The sequence below is a fragment of the Emys orbicularis genome, chromosome 22 (genome assembly GCF_028017835.1).
Source record: "Emys orbicularis isolate rEmyOrb1 chromosome 22, rEmyOrb1.hap1, whole genome shotgun sequence".
Taxonomy (NCBI): domain Eukaryota; kingdom Metazoa; phylum Chordata; order Testudines; family Emydidae; genus Emys; species Emys orbicularis.
Window position 1 is genome coordinate 18,030,620 of NC_088704.1, and position 14,996 is coordinate 18,045,615.

The following is a 14,996-nucleotide window of genomic DNA, read 5'->3' on the forward strand; positions in this document are numbered from 1 at the left end:
AGCAGCAAAAAAACACCTTCCGATCAGCACCTTCTCTTTTTCTCACTGCTAGTGGAAATAAATGGGCTTTTCAGTTTGCCCTGAAGATCAATAAGGTAGGGTTATTGTGGACCAGGAAGAGAGAAGGAGTTCCAAAGGTGACCTGTAAAGGATGTTATTTAAAAAGGGGTGTTTGCCTTTTTTGTTTGTTGCTTTATGATATATGAAAAAAGTGGTCTAAAGGTTTTTATTTTTGTTTTTAATTTCTGCTTGTTTTTTAGCTTAGAAATACTAGCAAGGTCAGCTCTGGTCTTTTCTTGATTTTGCATAAGAGCCTATGGGATTTATGAGAATATATATTACCACTCACCGAGTAATTGAAGGAAAAGGTTCCTGAAGTGTAATAGATCAGAAAAACAAACAAAAATAGTTTTAAATATTACCTTTTAAAATCCTTTCCTTTCTGCTGCTAAGTTTTCACTCTCTTGGCTCTTGTGATGTTGTCATTTCACTAATACTTCAATCTCATCATGGTGTCTTCCAGGACAGATGAGACCTGAATGACTAATGTAAAAAACAAACAGAGAAATTTTTTTTAAAAAAATCAGGCTTCCTTATAAACATCATAAGAAACAAGAGGAGGGCTAACATCAGAGTTTAGATAAGTCCTTTGCATGTCACTTCTTTGGGAGATTTTCATACTGGAGCAGGTTTGAAAAAAGAGAACATATGGAAATGAATATAAAGTACTTGTCCAGTGTTTTTCTGTGTTGTTTTTGTTGTTGGGATTGTTTTTAGTCCTTTCTCCCAGCCTTGCTTCTCCTTTTTAATCCTGCAGTGAAACCAATATCTGTGTTTATGACTTAAGTCTGTTGTCCTGGGTATTGTTGTAATGTCACAAATTCAGCATTATGACTTCACTGCAGGATCAAATGGAAGCAGGAAACTGACTGTGAGGAAGCAAACTTATTCAAGTGCAAGTAGTGTTGATAATCGGCACACAGGAAACAAACAGTAACATGGGTAAGCTCTATGTTTAAGTCCTGTATTAGAAATTTTCTTTCCCTAAGCAACACCTTTAAATATTAGATCAATGCTTGGTGTGCAATTTTTACTTTTAAACTTAAATATATTTTAGATTGTATTTGTTAACAATAACAAAGTTACAATAAATGTATATACTTAGATAAATAGTTTAAAAGAGAATTGCTCACTACATTTTTTACTTACCTGGATGATGTCACTAATCCTTACAGTACAAAAAATGCAGTTCCCTACATTTTTAGGAATTGGTGTCATTTATTGTTGTTACAGTAAGAAAGGTACACATGGTACTTAACTGAGTGTATTTTTTTAAGTATCTCCAAAAAGAAGGAGGTCAGTCCTTTGCTTTGGATTTTGACTTAATTTGGAGTTGTGTTTTCAGAGGGCTTTCTCTGGATGGAATTCATAAGTTCTTCTATATTGGTTAATCTTTACAAAGTATGTATTTTAGAATTGGATGAGCAGTGGGGAGAATTTGCCAAATATGTGTGGGGAAAGGAAGGAGTAGAGAGAAGAATTTTTAATTCTGGAATAATTGGGTGCATACAGAAAAGCTGGTTCTGAGGCAGCTTCAGTTTTCATAAGAAGCACTCACTCACCATATTGCTATTCTGTAGGACTATTTAACCTTGTCAGTTTGCATGGATCATATTTTCCCACATATGGTATCTTCCCTCCAGTGCGTAATAAGTCTTTTCATATGGCTGATCATTCCACTTGTATTTTCCCTACCCCTACTGCATTTTCTCTTGTGTGTTTTGAGGAGTGCATTGCAAAATTAGTTTTGAAAAGCCAGTAATAGGTCCTGATAATGCAGCCATTAACTTCAGGGGGTATACTATGTAAAGTATTACAGAATTGGACCCATAATGGTTATTGCAATGTCTTTGAAGATATGTTTCAGACTTAAAAAAACCCCAGGCTGCTTATTCATCTGTCTCCAAAATGTTCATAAAGTTCTGGTGTTTCCTGCAAAATCTTTGTAAACACCCCTGCTTGACATACTGCCTTTCTGTAATGCAAAGTAATAAGCAATGCTGATTTATCAACAAAAAGCAAAGAAGGCTAAGGCCAGTTGTCTTGCTTTGGACAGAAATTTACATATGAAATTAGTCAATGTCCTCTCTGATTACACTGTGTTGTGCTATGAAGTAGAGAATCATTGCATGCAGGTTAAGATGCCAATGGATGAGACTTTTATGAGTTGTTGTTGAATTATGATGTGGTAAATTGGATTTTCCCAAGGTTACGAGATCATACTCTTTTTATATTAAGGTGGACCTGTATCCTATACTAGACAAGGGGTTGAAAAAATAAGTGTATTAGTTTAGCTTCTGCTACCGTGGGCGGCGGGGGCGGGGGATTATTCAGTTGCATTCACATTCAGATTCTTTTAGTGTCAAAGTTTCTAGTCAAAGTCAAAGAACAGAGCTATTATAATCCTAGCTGGTCCTGTTGGCCGCACCAAATTTAATTTCCATTTCTAGTGAAAAATGGCCACACCTGAACTCATCAGACTCCTAGTTTTATTACAGGTGGCCATACAGAGCCAGGCATTTCTGTATCCTTCGAATTTAGAATGTTTCTCACAGAATGGCATTGGGAGCTCGGATTGTTGTATTCAGCATATAAATAGAATTATCTTTATTTTTATGGGTGCGTATAAAGATCCTGATACAATTTAGAACTTTATTTGGAGGAGGAGGATTGTTGTGAATCATATGTGATTGAAATCATTAGAACTCTTTTATTTTGCTCAAACATAAATTCGTTTTTCTACATTTCTCTGAAGTGTGTCTCCAGACATCTTTCTTCAGTGTGTCAGTTTTGGCTTTTCATAAGCTAGTGCAAATAACAGCATAATAGTTGTATATTCATTAATGCTCAAAACTCTACAGTGCTTCCTGACCTTTTTAATGCTGGTAAATTAATAATAAAACTAGTCATCTTAAAATAGGTTTACTTTTGACTTGTGTTTTGGTTGGTTTCAAATGTAACAAGCCTATGTGTGTAAACTTTGTTTTTCAAATATGAAACTATTCAGATTTCATGTCTTTGCTTGATTTAAAAAAAAAAAAAACCACCTTCAGTCTAAAACAGTATTCAGTATTTTGTCTAATACTTATTATATTTTGCTCCTGCATTTGTTTTCGATAAAGCCTTTGGTTTGCAATTTATCATCTACTTGCCATACTCCAGTGACAATATTTTATTCCTTTGTCGCAATCTCTGACTGTTTTAAACTTTTAAAATATACATCTGATACTGTATTAAAGAAATGATATTTTACACTGACAGCCCACAATGGTACTTGGTTACTTTCAGCAACCTCTGTTATCCTTTTCATATGTTTGGGTAGTTATGTTGGCTTCATGCCAAACTCAGACCTAGTGTTAAGTAGGTTCACCTTCATTAAGTTCAAATCAATTTCTTCATTTGTGTTTTTCTATTGAAGTATTCTTATACATGCTTTTAAATTATGGATATGTCATCTACATACCACAGACATGGGTGTATTATAAATTAAATAGATGCTCTTGTTTTGTTTCTAAATGGTTATTAATTTTTATTGTAATTACAATTTTAAATGCCTAACTTGAGAGGGCAACTCAGAGGAACATTTTTAACTTTAGATTTTGTTGTTGTTGGAGTGAAATATTAACTGTGACCTTAGTAAAAATGTGAGTCTTATGGAATTAAAAAAATACAGTTTTCCTTGAGTTGAAATCCATTTATTGTATTGTATATTTTCAGATTGTTTCTTGTCATAGAGTATGTAAATGGGGGAGATCTCATGTTTCATATGCAACGGCAAAGAAAACTTCCTGAAGAACATGCAAGGTATTTTACTAATGCATTGATAAATGTGATAATTTTCTTATAGTATCATTACAAAGCACAACATAAAATAGTTTATCTTAAATTACAGCAAGAGAATATAAAAATTTCAAGGGAAATTGCTGTAGGTGATTTGGAAAGTTTAAAAAAAAATTAAAAAGCTCAACCATAAATTTGGAAAGCAGTTAATTTGAAAGATAAATAACCTTTTGTATTCTACAAGGACATGAGGGTTTTTTTTGTTTTTTGTTTTAAATAAAGCATTTGATAATAGGAACAACTAACTGTCATTGCTTTTATATTTGATTAACAGTTCTCTGAAGTGCATTGCTGATGTAGGGTTTAAGTGTTTTGGTGAACATAGTTAAGGGAGTTTTATACAGAACCTATTAAAAAGTACTGTCTTGCAAGTGTTGGTATTATAGACACATGTCTTGCCTCTGCATTAGAATAGTTGGTGTAGATTTTACCAGCTCAGAAATCCAGTTCTGATACCCAGTATTTGAGTTTTACAGCTTCAGAGAAATGTTCAATAGTATGATGGGAAAAAAAAAATTCTTCAATATCAAATTGAAAAAAAATTACTTGCTATAAGTCTTTAGCTTTGTAGACAGTGGCTATATTTTTTAATTATTCGTATTTTGATTGTAACAGCTACTTTTGGATGAATTTAGGGGGTTTGTTGTTTTTATCCTCTCCATGGTGAGAAGCTCTGGGACTCTGTTAGCTTTTCCTTTTTACTTTGTTCCTTTGGTTTCAAAAACTGTCATTGGATTTTTCAAGTTATGCCAACTTTTGTGTAATTCTTCTAGTAATGAATATGGTTCTTCTTTTTTCCTATTTAAGATTTTATGCTGCTGAAATTTGTATTGCTCTGAACTTCCTACACGAGAGAGGAATAATCTACAGAGATTTAAAACTAGACAATGTTCTGCTAGACGCAGAGGGTCATATCAAGTTAACAGATTATGGCATGTGCAAGGTAAGGTTCTCCTCTGATTTTCTGTCTTTCCTTATAATTCTACTGTGAATCTGTATATTTTAATCTAGTTGTGTCAAATAGTCTTGTTGAATCAAATTCTACAGCCAGCAACACCAGGGTAAATCTGAGACCTGAAGTTTGCCTAGATTAATGTAAGTGTAACTGAGCCTAGAATAAAATTACTTCTGAAAAATGGCACCACCTTGCTCAACAAATCTATTTCTTGGCTGTATTCCAAGTCATACTGCTGAATTTGTGGACAAAAATAAAGTTATTACTATTTTTGTCCTGTTAGACCTGCAGATTCAACACAGCTATGAGTGCTGAATTCTGTTCCTTCACATGTATTACCAACAGAACTGTTAACTAAATTCAATCTCAGGACCAGATATGGCCAGGCTGCTTTTACACCCACATAATTTCATTGAAGAAAATGAATTGTAACTTGCCTTTATTTTAGAATAATCACATTCTATTACAATACTTTGGGAGCCAAAGTCACAAGGGGTTCCATAGTTAGATAGTAATTGATTCTTGACCTTTTGACTAAGATGAAGTGTAGGGACATGTTATACCAGAGATCCAGCTATGAGAATGAAACCCTGCCTCTTGTCCTGTGCAGCTGTAAGCCCCATTCCAGAGCATAGCCACTTCACCACAACGCTGTGCAGAATAGGTTTGTTAAGGCAATTTCAGCATCTGTGAGAACGGTTTTCGTTAACTCTTCTATTCCGGACTTCAACTGCCAGCTAAGACTGGATGTTGTGATCAATGACGAGGAACCAGAAGTGAATTATCGCTGTGACGGGTCCCTGGGTTCCCCCCCCCCCAGGATGCCGCTTGGAACTGGGGTACCACTGAGCTCACCTGACCCACCAGCCTGGGCTCCCTTTCACACTGTGATAAGTGATAAGTTGCCAAGCTCTCCACACTTGCTCTTTCACCACACACACACAGATGCTGAGATCAGCTCTGCATGGGAAGGCTCAGCTAAGGCACCTCCCAGTTGCTAAGGCACGCACCCCCCTCCAGAGTGTAAACCCAAAATTATACTGTCTTGCACTGTACAGGGAAATGTACAGCGTAAGCTCATAAAATTCGCCCCCTCCCTCAATGTGAGGGAGGAGAGAGAGATGCAACAGCTTTCTGCCCCAAGTTATAATTTCCACAAACACTGCTGTTAGACAAAACAAAACAAGTTTATTAACCTCAAAAGATAGATTTTAAGTGATTATACATGATAGCAAACAGATGAAAGCAGATTACCTTAGTAAATAAACAAAACCACAAACAGTTTAACATAGTAGATAGGTAGGATATGAATTAGCAAATTCTCACCCTGAGTGATAAACAGGCTGGCATATTCTTAAGGCACAAGTTGACTTGGCTTTCTCAGGTTTTCACACACAGGCTAAAAATCCCTCTAGCCTGGGACCATCACTTCCCACAGTTCAGTCCTTGCCCCTCAAGTGTTTCCAGGTGTATTGTTGTAGGGAGAGTGAGGTACCATCATGATGTCATTGTCCCCCTTTTATATATTCTTCCCACTTGCTGGAAAGCTCTTTTTTTGTGACCTGGGTCAAACAGTTCCCATTGTGTAGTGCTATCTCGGAGAAGTTTCTACTGTACACAGTTCCTGGGGTAATCCTTGTGCTTGTGTGCATCTCCTCAGTAAGCCATTTACATTGGTTGGCCTTTTTACTGTTGTACCTGAAAGGCTGCTTGTGGGTGATTTCAAACTCACAACATGTTTCAGTAACACCTACATAGCCTACCTTCACATACGATGATAGCACATACCATCCAATGAGATATTAATGTCTAATAGATTAAGATTTTTAGAATGAAACCTCACAAGGCATACTTTGTACAAAACATATCATAATTACATGACAGTGGTGAATATTGGGGTGCCAGGGTGTCACAATCCCCTTCGAGAATCGGGTCGCTCCCTTCATTGAGACACAGGAATGGAAAATGGAGAAATAGACCCACACACCCTGGCTGATACCTTGAGAGAATGGGGATACTCCACTGCCATTCACACACTGATCGTCAGAGCACTGGGTGCCTGGGACCGCAAGAATGAGACTGTTTCAGGACTGTAAGGTGCCCAGATACTACTCCAGGCTGATAGAGTAGTTGATAGTTTCAGATACCACTATATTGAACACGTTACTGGACACTGCCAATCTGAGGATAAGATCTAGACCACTGAGAAGCAACAAGACTGAAGGATTCTTTGAACTGATTTAACTAACTAGTGTACTTTCTTTTTCTATGTTACATGCTTAACCTCTAATCCTCATCTGTATTTTCTGCTGCAGGCAATTGTCAGCTCATATCGCTTTTCTCTCTCTTCATTTGCAATCCATGGTTATAATGTTGTTTTTGACAAGAATGAACTGATATGGCACGAGTATTTATAATGTGTATTCAACAATTTGTGTTCTGTAACTTTAAATATTCTCTAATAAAAGTTTTCATTTGTTTCATATCTGATACGATCTCAATTAGGAGACTAACCCTGCACTTCTAGGGGGATGGCCTTGATGAATTAATACAATAGGTCTTTTCCATCTCTAATTTTTATGATCCTGTATATTTGAATTGTATTAGCCCTTTTCAATGACTGTCTCTCTTGGAGGATTGGAAATCTAATACATTAGAGTTGGCACTGGCAGGGCCGGCTCCAGGCACCAGCCGAGCAAGCTGGTGCTTGGGGCGGCAGCTTGTAGGAGGCGGCATTCCGCCCAATCCTAGGGCAGCACGGCCGCTTTTTTTTGTTGTTGTTCTGCTCCGGCTGCCCTGTAGGGGGCAGCGGCATGGAGGACGGGAGCGCCCTGCAGCAAGCCCAGCAGAGCAGCCCGCGTCCTTCCCTCCCAGCCGACCAGAGCGGTGTGGAGCCCTCCCGGCAGGGGGCACGGCGGGAGGGGCCGCGTGGCAGCGCCCCGCTGAAGCCCTGGCCACCCCCCTTCTCTCTCTCTCTTTCCTCCTCGCTCCCTCCCCCTCCCCCTGCACCGCAGGTTTTTTTTTTTTTTTGCTTTGCTGTTCTGGCCGCCGCGGGGTTTTTTTTTTTTTTTTGCTTGGCCCTGGGCACTGGAACTTTTTAGCACTGAATAGCACTTTAGAAAGCACTACTTCATAAATTTTGATCAAATGCAACCTGTACCTGAAGAGAGACTGAGGCAGGCAAATACAGAAGGTTTTTTGTAGCCTGATTTTAAAATGAATTGTATTTTAAATAAACGTCAAAGCAGATATTAAGAAGCTCAAGTAAATTAATGAACTATGGAGGACATACCTCTCAGGGGACTTGTAATGGGATATTACCTCTTTGGGTTGCTGCTTTGACACACACTAATACTTGCTGACAGTTGTTGTCTCCAAGTTATTGGCCCATGTGAAATGAGATGAGGGTCTCAGTCTAGTTTGTGATGGACTGCCAAGTCCCCAAAACCAGCACCACAACTAGCATCCTTTTTGTCAATTTCAGAGGGTCCAGCGATTGAATGGAACAAGTTAACTGAGCTACCTTCTAGTCTTACCAGGGGTTCCTCCAGGTCATTATGCACATTAGCAGTGGGGCACTGTGGGGGGGCTTGCCTTGTCACTGCTTGTGATATACCTCTTCAAGGGATAAATAGGACTTCAGTTTTCAAGGACTCTTATCTGATGTGTAGCACCAGCACTAAAATTCATAACCTGGAGTTAAAAGGCAGCAATTGCAAAAAATTATGAATTGTTTTAATCTTTAAAAATAACAAATAAACACCTCCCCAATCTCCCAGAAATGAGAGACACTTTATTCTTTGTCTAAAAGAAACAAATTAAACATTATGAATGTGTCAGGATTAATAACGTCCAGGGTGGATAAAAATCAATGCTTTTTTTTTTTTTTTAATCCAATTTTTTAATTTAAAAAAATTATCTAAAGATAGTTTTAATTAAGATACAGTATAGCTCAAAGATATCTCATCATGGAATAGGGATTATAAATTCTAATTCTATAGTATGAGACAATATATTCATGTAATGTTTAAGAAAAGTTTTGTAAATGAGTTCAATAGTTCATGGATTAGGGACCCAATCTTATAGGGTTCCAGGGGCTTCTTTATAGATTATTTAGGTTAATCTTTCTATCTACCCAATGGGGCTCAGTGCTCAGTCTAGAAGATACCATCAGAGATGCTTAGTTTTGAGTTCTCAAACTGTGGACTTGTCTCCAGAGATAACATGCTTGTTAACAGCGAAAATGTTTTTAAACAAATAAATAATATATAGAGTTGAGAAATAACAGACCTCAACCCTATTGTCCCTCTGCAAATTTGTGCACACACAGTCAATCCCTTACCTCTCTCTAAAAGTGCAAAGTTTCAAAAAGTTCAATGAATAGAAGATTGTTGGGGGCAGAATAGATCTGGACAAGGAGAAGTCTGGAGATAAATGTGAGAAGGGATGGACAGGCAGTAGAAACAAAAGTGAAACTGTTTGAGCAGCATATTCCGAAGTCTTGAGGTCTTTCTGAGTGTAGCCTTCATTGATTCGAGATCTACCATACCATTCTCTCACTAGAAGGGAAAACCTATAATGGCAGCAGGCCGTAAAAGAGACCCATTCAAGAAATATGTTTGCTGATGATATTTTAAAGAAAGTCACACCAATGAACTGGTGGAAGTCACTTAAGCACTGTTGAAGAGATAATCTCACTTTTAACATCAGTAGCTTCTTCTGCTGGTGTAGAAAGAATATTTTCTTCCTTTGGACTAATTCATTCCAAATTGAGCAATGGTTTGGGACCTGAAAAAGCAGGAAAGCTTATTTTTCTTTTCCAGATTATGAACAAACAGGAAAATGAAGGTGAAGACAACTGAGTTAGCTGCAGAAGCCAATATTTCAAGTTTCTCATGTTGACCTGGCTGACATAGTCGATTTAATTTTTTGTTTTTTTCTTAAATATTTCATTTAACTATTTTAGTTAAAAACAGTTGAAACAAAAACAAACCTAATTTTAAAAAACTTGAATCTTTAACTAAATTCAAAAATTCATATGCTTGTTTTGTTAAAATATTATATGTTTGCTGTTGAAGAAAAAAATCCCGAATACGTCACGTTGTTGTTTTAGTTAAATAAAACAATTTAAATGTCTGTCTGGTGGGGATCTCCTCCTAATACACCTGGCAAGAAAATCCTCCAAATATTAATGATTAACCTGTTGAATTGAAGATAGCTCACCTCCCAGTGACTTCATAAATATCTGCTTCAAATACCTTTGCTAAATGAAATAACCAAACAATCATTCATTTTCTGATATAGCTGTAAAACTAATATGAAAAGTTTTTTCAAAATAAATCACTGTTTAAAAATGTATAGTGTGTACCTTCTAAAAATGAAACCTACATCTATTGGAGTTGTGAAGAATATGTATTAAGGTTATAACAACCAACAAGAATGCACTTTTATGTTGAAATCCATGATTAAATAGTCTTCCTGACTAGTGATTTAAATCAAATCCACCCTGGTAAAGTCACACACACTTACCATGATGAAGGGCTGTAAAAAAAATTATAAGTTTACCTTGAATGGTAGGAGTTTTGGGGAGGAGTCTGATCACTACCTTGACCCCTGGAATCCTGTTGGTATATGGAGGCATCTTAGACTCCTGGTTTGAAATACTTACAAAAGCTTGGTTGAAGGGAACTTGCTGCAGGTAGAATTTAACTTTCAAAAGATGAATTGGTTTATTCCAATAGGAAGGATTGGGCCCTGGTGACACTACAAGCACTTTCTGTGGAACGCCAAATTACATTGCACCAGAGATCCTAAGAGGGGAAGAATATGGTGAGTTGGTGCATAAACTTGTAACAGTTTAATTACAGTGAATCACTAATTAAAGTTCCGATTTGCAGGGCATTAAGAGTACATTTTTAATTAAGCTTACATAGTTTTACTCTGTTATGTACCGGTAAGATGTTTTTTTTGTTTGTTTGTTTGTTTTTTATTTTCTCAGATGTACTTCAGACAGTTTTAATGTTTTTTGACCTTCATAGTCATGGATGTGCAGCTTCTATTAAAAGATATTTCCAGAAAGGGTGGGCTTTTTCCTGAAAGAGAACTCCTGCTTTGTGCTACAGAGCAAATACCACAACCCAACCCTTTTATGTTGGTTTGAGCTTTCAGATACAACAACTGTTTGGATCAGGGTGTCTGACAACAGAAAACATAGAATTCAAAACAGCAGTAGTTTATTAGGAGCACTCTAACTACTATTGTGAATTGAGAAGTGGCCTATCTAAGATGGTAAAATACCTGAGTACTGTCATTCTCCTATATGGTAACATAGCATTCACAACTTTTAAAAATCCTAAAGTACCTTCCAGCTTTCAGTAGTATATTGACCTTTATCTTGGCACTGTTAATTGAAGTCTCACTCTCTTATGGACCGTTATGGCCCAACTACAAGTTCCTGAACAAATTACCTTTACTAATTTTTCTCCCAAGTGCTCTATTAAGGGCTATTCCTGTGAGGCACTGAGCCTGCTGCTAGTGGTTTCAGTGGGAGTTGAGGATTCTCAGCTCTCTGCAGAATCAGGTCCTTAATCTCCATCGATGATGCAATAAATGTCGTTGTAACATTATCCTAGAACCCAGGATTTATTACCTGAAAATGTGCTCTTTAAATGCTTATAGGGTTCAGTGTGGACTGGTGGGCTCTTGGTGTCCTGATGTTTGAAATGATGGCAGGAAGATCTCCATTTGATATAATAACTGACAATCCAGACATGAACACTGAAGATTACCTCTTCCAAGGTATATTTAAGATTTTTTTTTGTTGGTTTTGGGTTTCAATTTTTTTTCTTGAATCCCTTTGAAGGGAGAACAAAACACTAAATAATGAAAATTAGCAACCACCTTTTACATACTGTGGGTGCCTTCTCTCTTCCTTTTAATTTCCTACACAGCAAAGATTTGATAGAGGGCTCAGTAGTTCCCATCATCTCATGACTACCAGTGATATTAGCGTAGGTAAACAGGACTGTGGTATTTCTAATTCAACATTCAAGGAACTTAATTTTCTGGGACAAAAAACTAGGACTCGGAGTTAGTCTCTTTCAGATTGGACTTTGTCTAAAGATATGTCTAGACTGCAGCTGGCCGCATGCTTCAAGCCTGGGAAGGCAGACACAGGCTAGCTCTGCTAAAAATAGCAGTGTGCATGTTGCGGCATGGGCGGCAACTCAGACTAGCCACCTGAGCTCGGACCCAGGTAGGCAGGTGGGTCCAGGTTCAGGTGCCTATCCTGAGCCATCACCCCTGCCACAACAACCACACAGCTATTATTAGCAGGCTAATTTGAGAGGAGCTACTTACTATGTATTGGTCTTCCTGGGCTGGGAGGCATGCTCCCAGTAGGGTGACCAGACAGCAAATGTGAAAAATCGGGATGGGGCTGGGGGGTAATAGGAGTCTATATAAGAAAAAGACCCAAAAATCGGGACTGTCCCTATAAAATTGGGACATCTGGTCACCCTAGCTCCCAGCTACAGTGTAGACTTACTCAATGAGATCCACAGTTCAGAAGTAGCCATTGAAAATAAGGTTCAGACATTTTGGGTTGAATCTGTGTACATGCCCTCTTTGAATTGCAGTTCAAGAACATAAATCCATCATTCTATTCAAGAAAGACATTATCATTCACATTACTCTTATACTCTGGGATATTTTTCTCCTTCACCCTAGTTCTTTGATACATATGTTTATATTCTTTGTATGTCTTTCATTTTGTTACATTATTTTATAACTTACTTTGAATGTATTGAGCACTATGGCAGATGTGCTTCTAGAACTTGCTAGTTGCTTCCTACCGTGTGTTATACCCCAAGAGTACTGACCTATACATTTATCCCACTTAAAACAGTTAATCCGATAAATACAATATAAGCCTTGTTAATAGTATTAGACTTGATGGTGGTCTCTAGAGAGCTGACTGGTCACGTGCAGCTGGCTTGCCTTGGTGCCAGTCAAGAGAAACAGAACAGGTGGGAGGGAGAGATGAAATGAAGACACAGTAGACAGCCTGACTGACTTTCTTCAGAAAGGGCAAAACACTCATTGTACCAAAGGCTAGTAACAATACTTCAGTGCTGTTTCTTTTCCACTAAACCAACTGCTGTAATTGCCACAAGGATGTTAAGTTGTTATCAGTAGGGACAGAAGGTGGTCATGAAAGGAAGGGGAGTCAGTGCATGAGACAGTATCTCTGCTAGGTTGTGTCCAGAGTATGGAAAGGTTTTTGAAAACTATATTATACGAAGGCATTGAGGGAACTTTCTGGGCACCAACCATATCTACCTATAATTTTGCTCCAGATAACTTTTTCTGTTTCCTTATGGTGATTTCATGGTAGCAGTGTCATAAGTTACTTCAATAGCAACTGGTTTGCATGGGTAGCAGTGTGCCCATTATTCTAATCACAGGTAGCAGTACGCACAACCGTATCAAGTACAGGAGCAACGCTGAAAGTGCTTGATTAGTAAAGAGTGAATTTCAAAGGTGTATGTGCATAGTCTGAGAGAAGGAAGAGAGGGTTGGAAGGAATTTTCCCCCAGGTCAGACTGGCGGTGACCTTAGGGTTTTTGTCTTCTTCTGCAACATGGGGTATGGGTCACTCACCAAAATTCTCTGGGTATATCTTACTTAATAAAATGCCCTGCCATTGCAGGGACCTCAGGCATTGGTGCACAAAGATCCCTCCTGTTCTATGCCTGAGGCATATAATAGTTTAGTCTCCTGTGGGCTGTAATACTTTGGGTGTTGGATTTAGTGTGCAGATGCTAGTTAGTGCTTGTGGCCTGTGATATGCAGTTCTGGCCTTAAACTCTGACTCATTCTGAAATACCTTCTAGTGACCAATCTGAGTGCCAGCGTGAGCAGTCTCAAACACTGTTGTGTACTCTTTAAAGTGCATAACTAGTCTCCAAACTACTCCTTGAGGGGGAATACTGTATAATGAAGGAAGAGGGTGGCTTGTAATGACACAATGGGGAATCCCCACAACCTCAAGTCCAGTGTAATATTTCCTCAATTGTTCAAAAATGTGAGATCACATTTATAAAACCCCTTGATCAGGACTTTAAGGAGATGAAAACCCTTTATACAATGTGTTTATCAGTATGACAGATGGGATGAAAGAAATGATGCATGAGATTAAGAATTTTCAGAAAGTCTTTAAATGTCACTGCTACCATAGCACTTTTCACGTGAGATTCCAAGATACAGACATTAATTGGGTAAGCCTTGCAAAGTTAGAGAAAAGCAAATGCTCATTTGACGGTTGTGGAAGCAGGAACTAAATGTTGAAGTGACTTGCCCCTGTGGTCACTAATGTGTCAGTGACAAAATCAGGAATAGTACTCAGGAGCCTGGACTCCTAATCCCCTGCTCTAACCACTGGACACATTGCCTCCAGCTTTTTGAAAACAAAAATGAATACTCTGCTTTTCTTTTCTGAGTTGTCGTTAGAAGTCCATTTTATAATACTTTTAGAAAAGATATTAACCAGAGAGAATGGTATGACTTTTTACAAAAAATGTAAAGCCTGGCAAATTTTGCAGAAATAACTTAAATAGTTGCCATAGTAGCACATTGTCCAGGCAGTAATACAAATAAAAAAGTTTTTATTAAAATCATAGTGGATGTCATATAATAGAGCGCAAAACAGTTTGCTTTTTTTTTAAACTTGTAACAGTTATCCTTGAAAAGCCAATCCGGATTCCAAGATTTCTCTCTGTCAAGGCCTCTCATGTCTTAAAAGGATTTTTAAACAAGGTAAGTTTTACAACATTGTGTTATTTATATACATTCAATAGCTCAGAGCTTCATGTTATAAAACATAAATTAATTAATTAACTTAGAACTGTAAAGAAATGTTATAAAATCAGGACATATAGCTTCCAAAAGCAATCTTTCAAATTGCTAATTTTTTCTGTGAAAATTTCATAGCATGGAACTTCATTTGAAAACCAAGCATGTTGGTTACTTAGTGAAATGGTATTTTATAATGAAACTGAGTACAAAACCTAAGATAATTAATTATTGGTCTATGCTTGCAAACAATTATTAAATGAATAGTCCTTACTAATACAAGCAGACA

General features: G+C 37.6%; 1 protein-coding gene across 1 annotated transcript in view; it reads left to right on the forward strand.

Annotated features, from left to right (window-relative positions):
• The window catches only part of PRKCZ (protein kinase C zeta), a 154,172-nt gene that overhangs the window by 114,465 nt on the left and 24,711 nt on the right, over window positions 1-14,996 (forward strand). Inside the window, exons 11-15 of the mRNA XM_065421210.1 lie at window positions 3,778-3,864; window positions 4,708-4,843; window positions 10,597-10,684; window positions 11,534-11,653; window positions 14,592-14,671. Of these exons, the coding sequence (XP_065277282.1) occupies window positions 3,778-3,864; window positions 4,708-4,843; window positions 10,597-10,684; window positions 11,534-11,653; window positions 14,592-14,671 (511 nt within the window). The remainder of the gene's footprint in view (window positions 1-3,777; window positions 3,865-4,707; window positions 4,844-10,596; window positions 10,685-11,533; window positions 11,654-14,591; window positions 14,672-14,996) is intronic.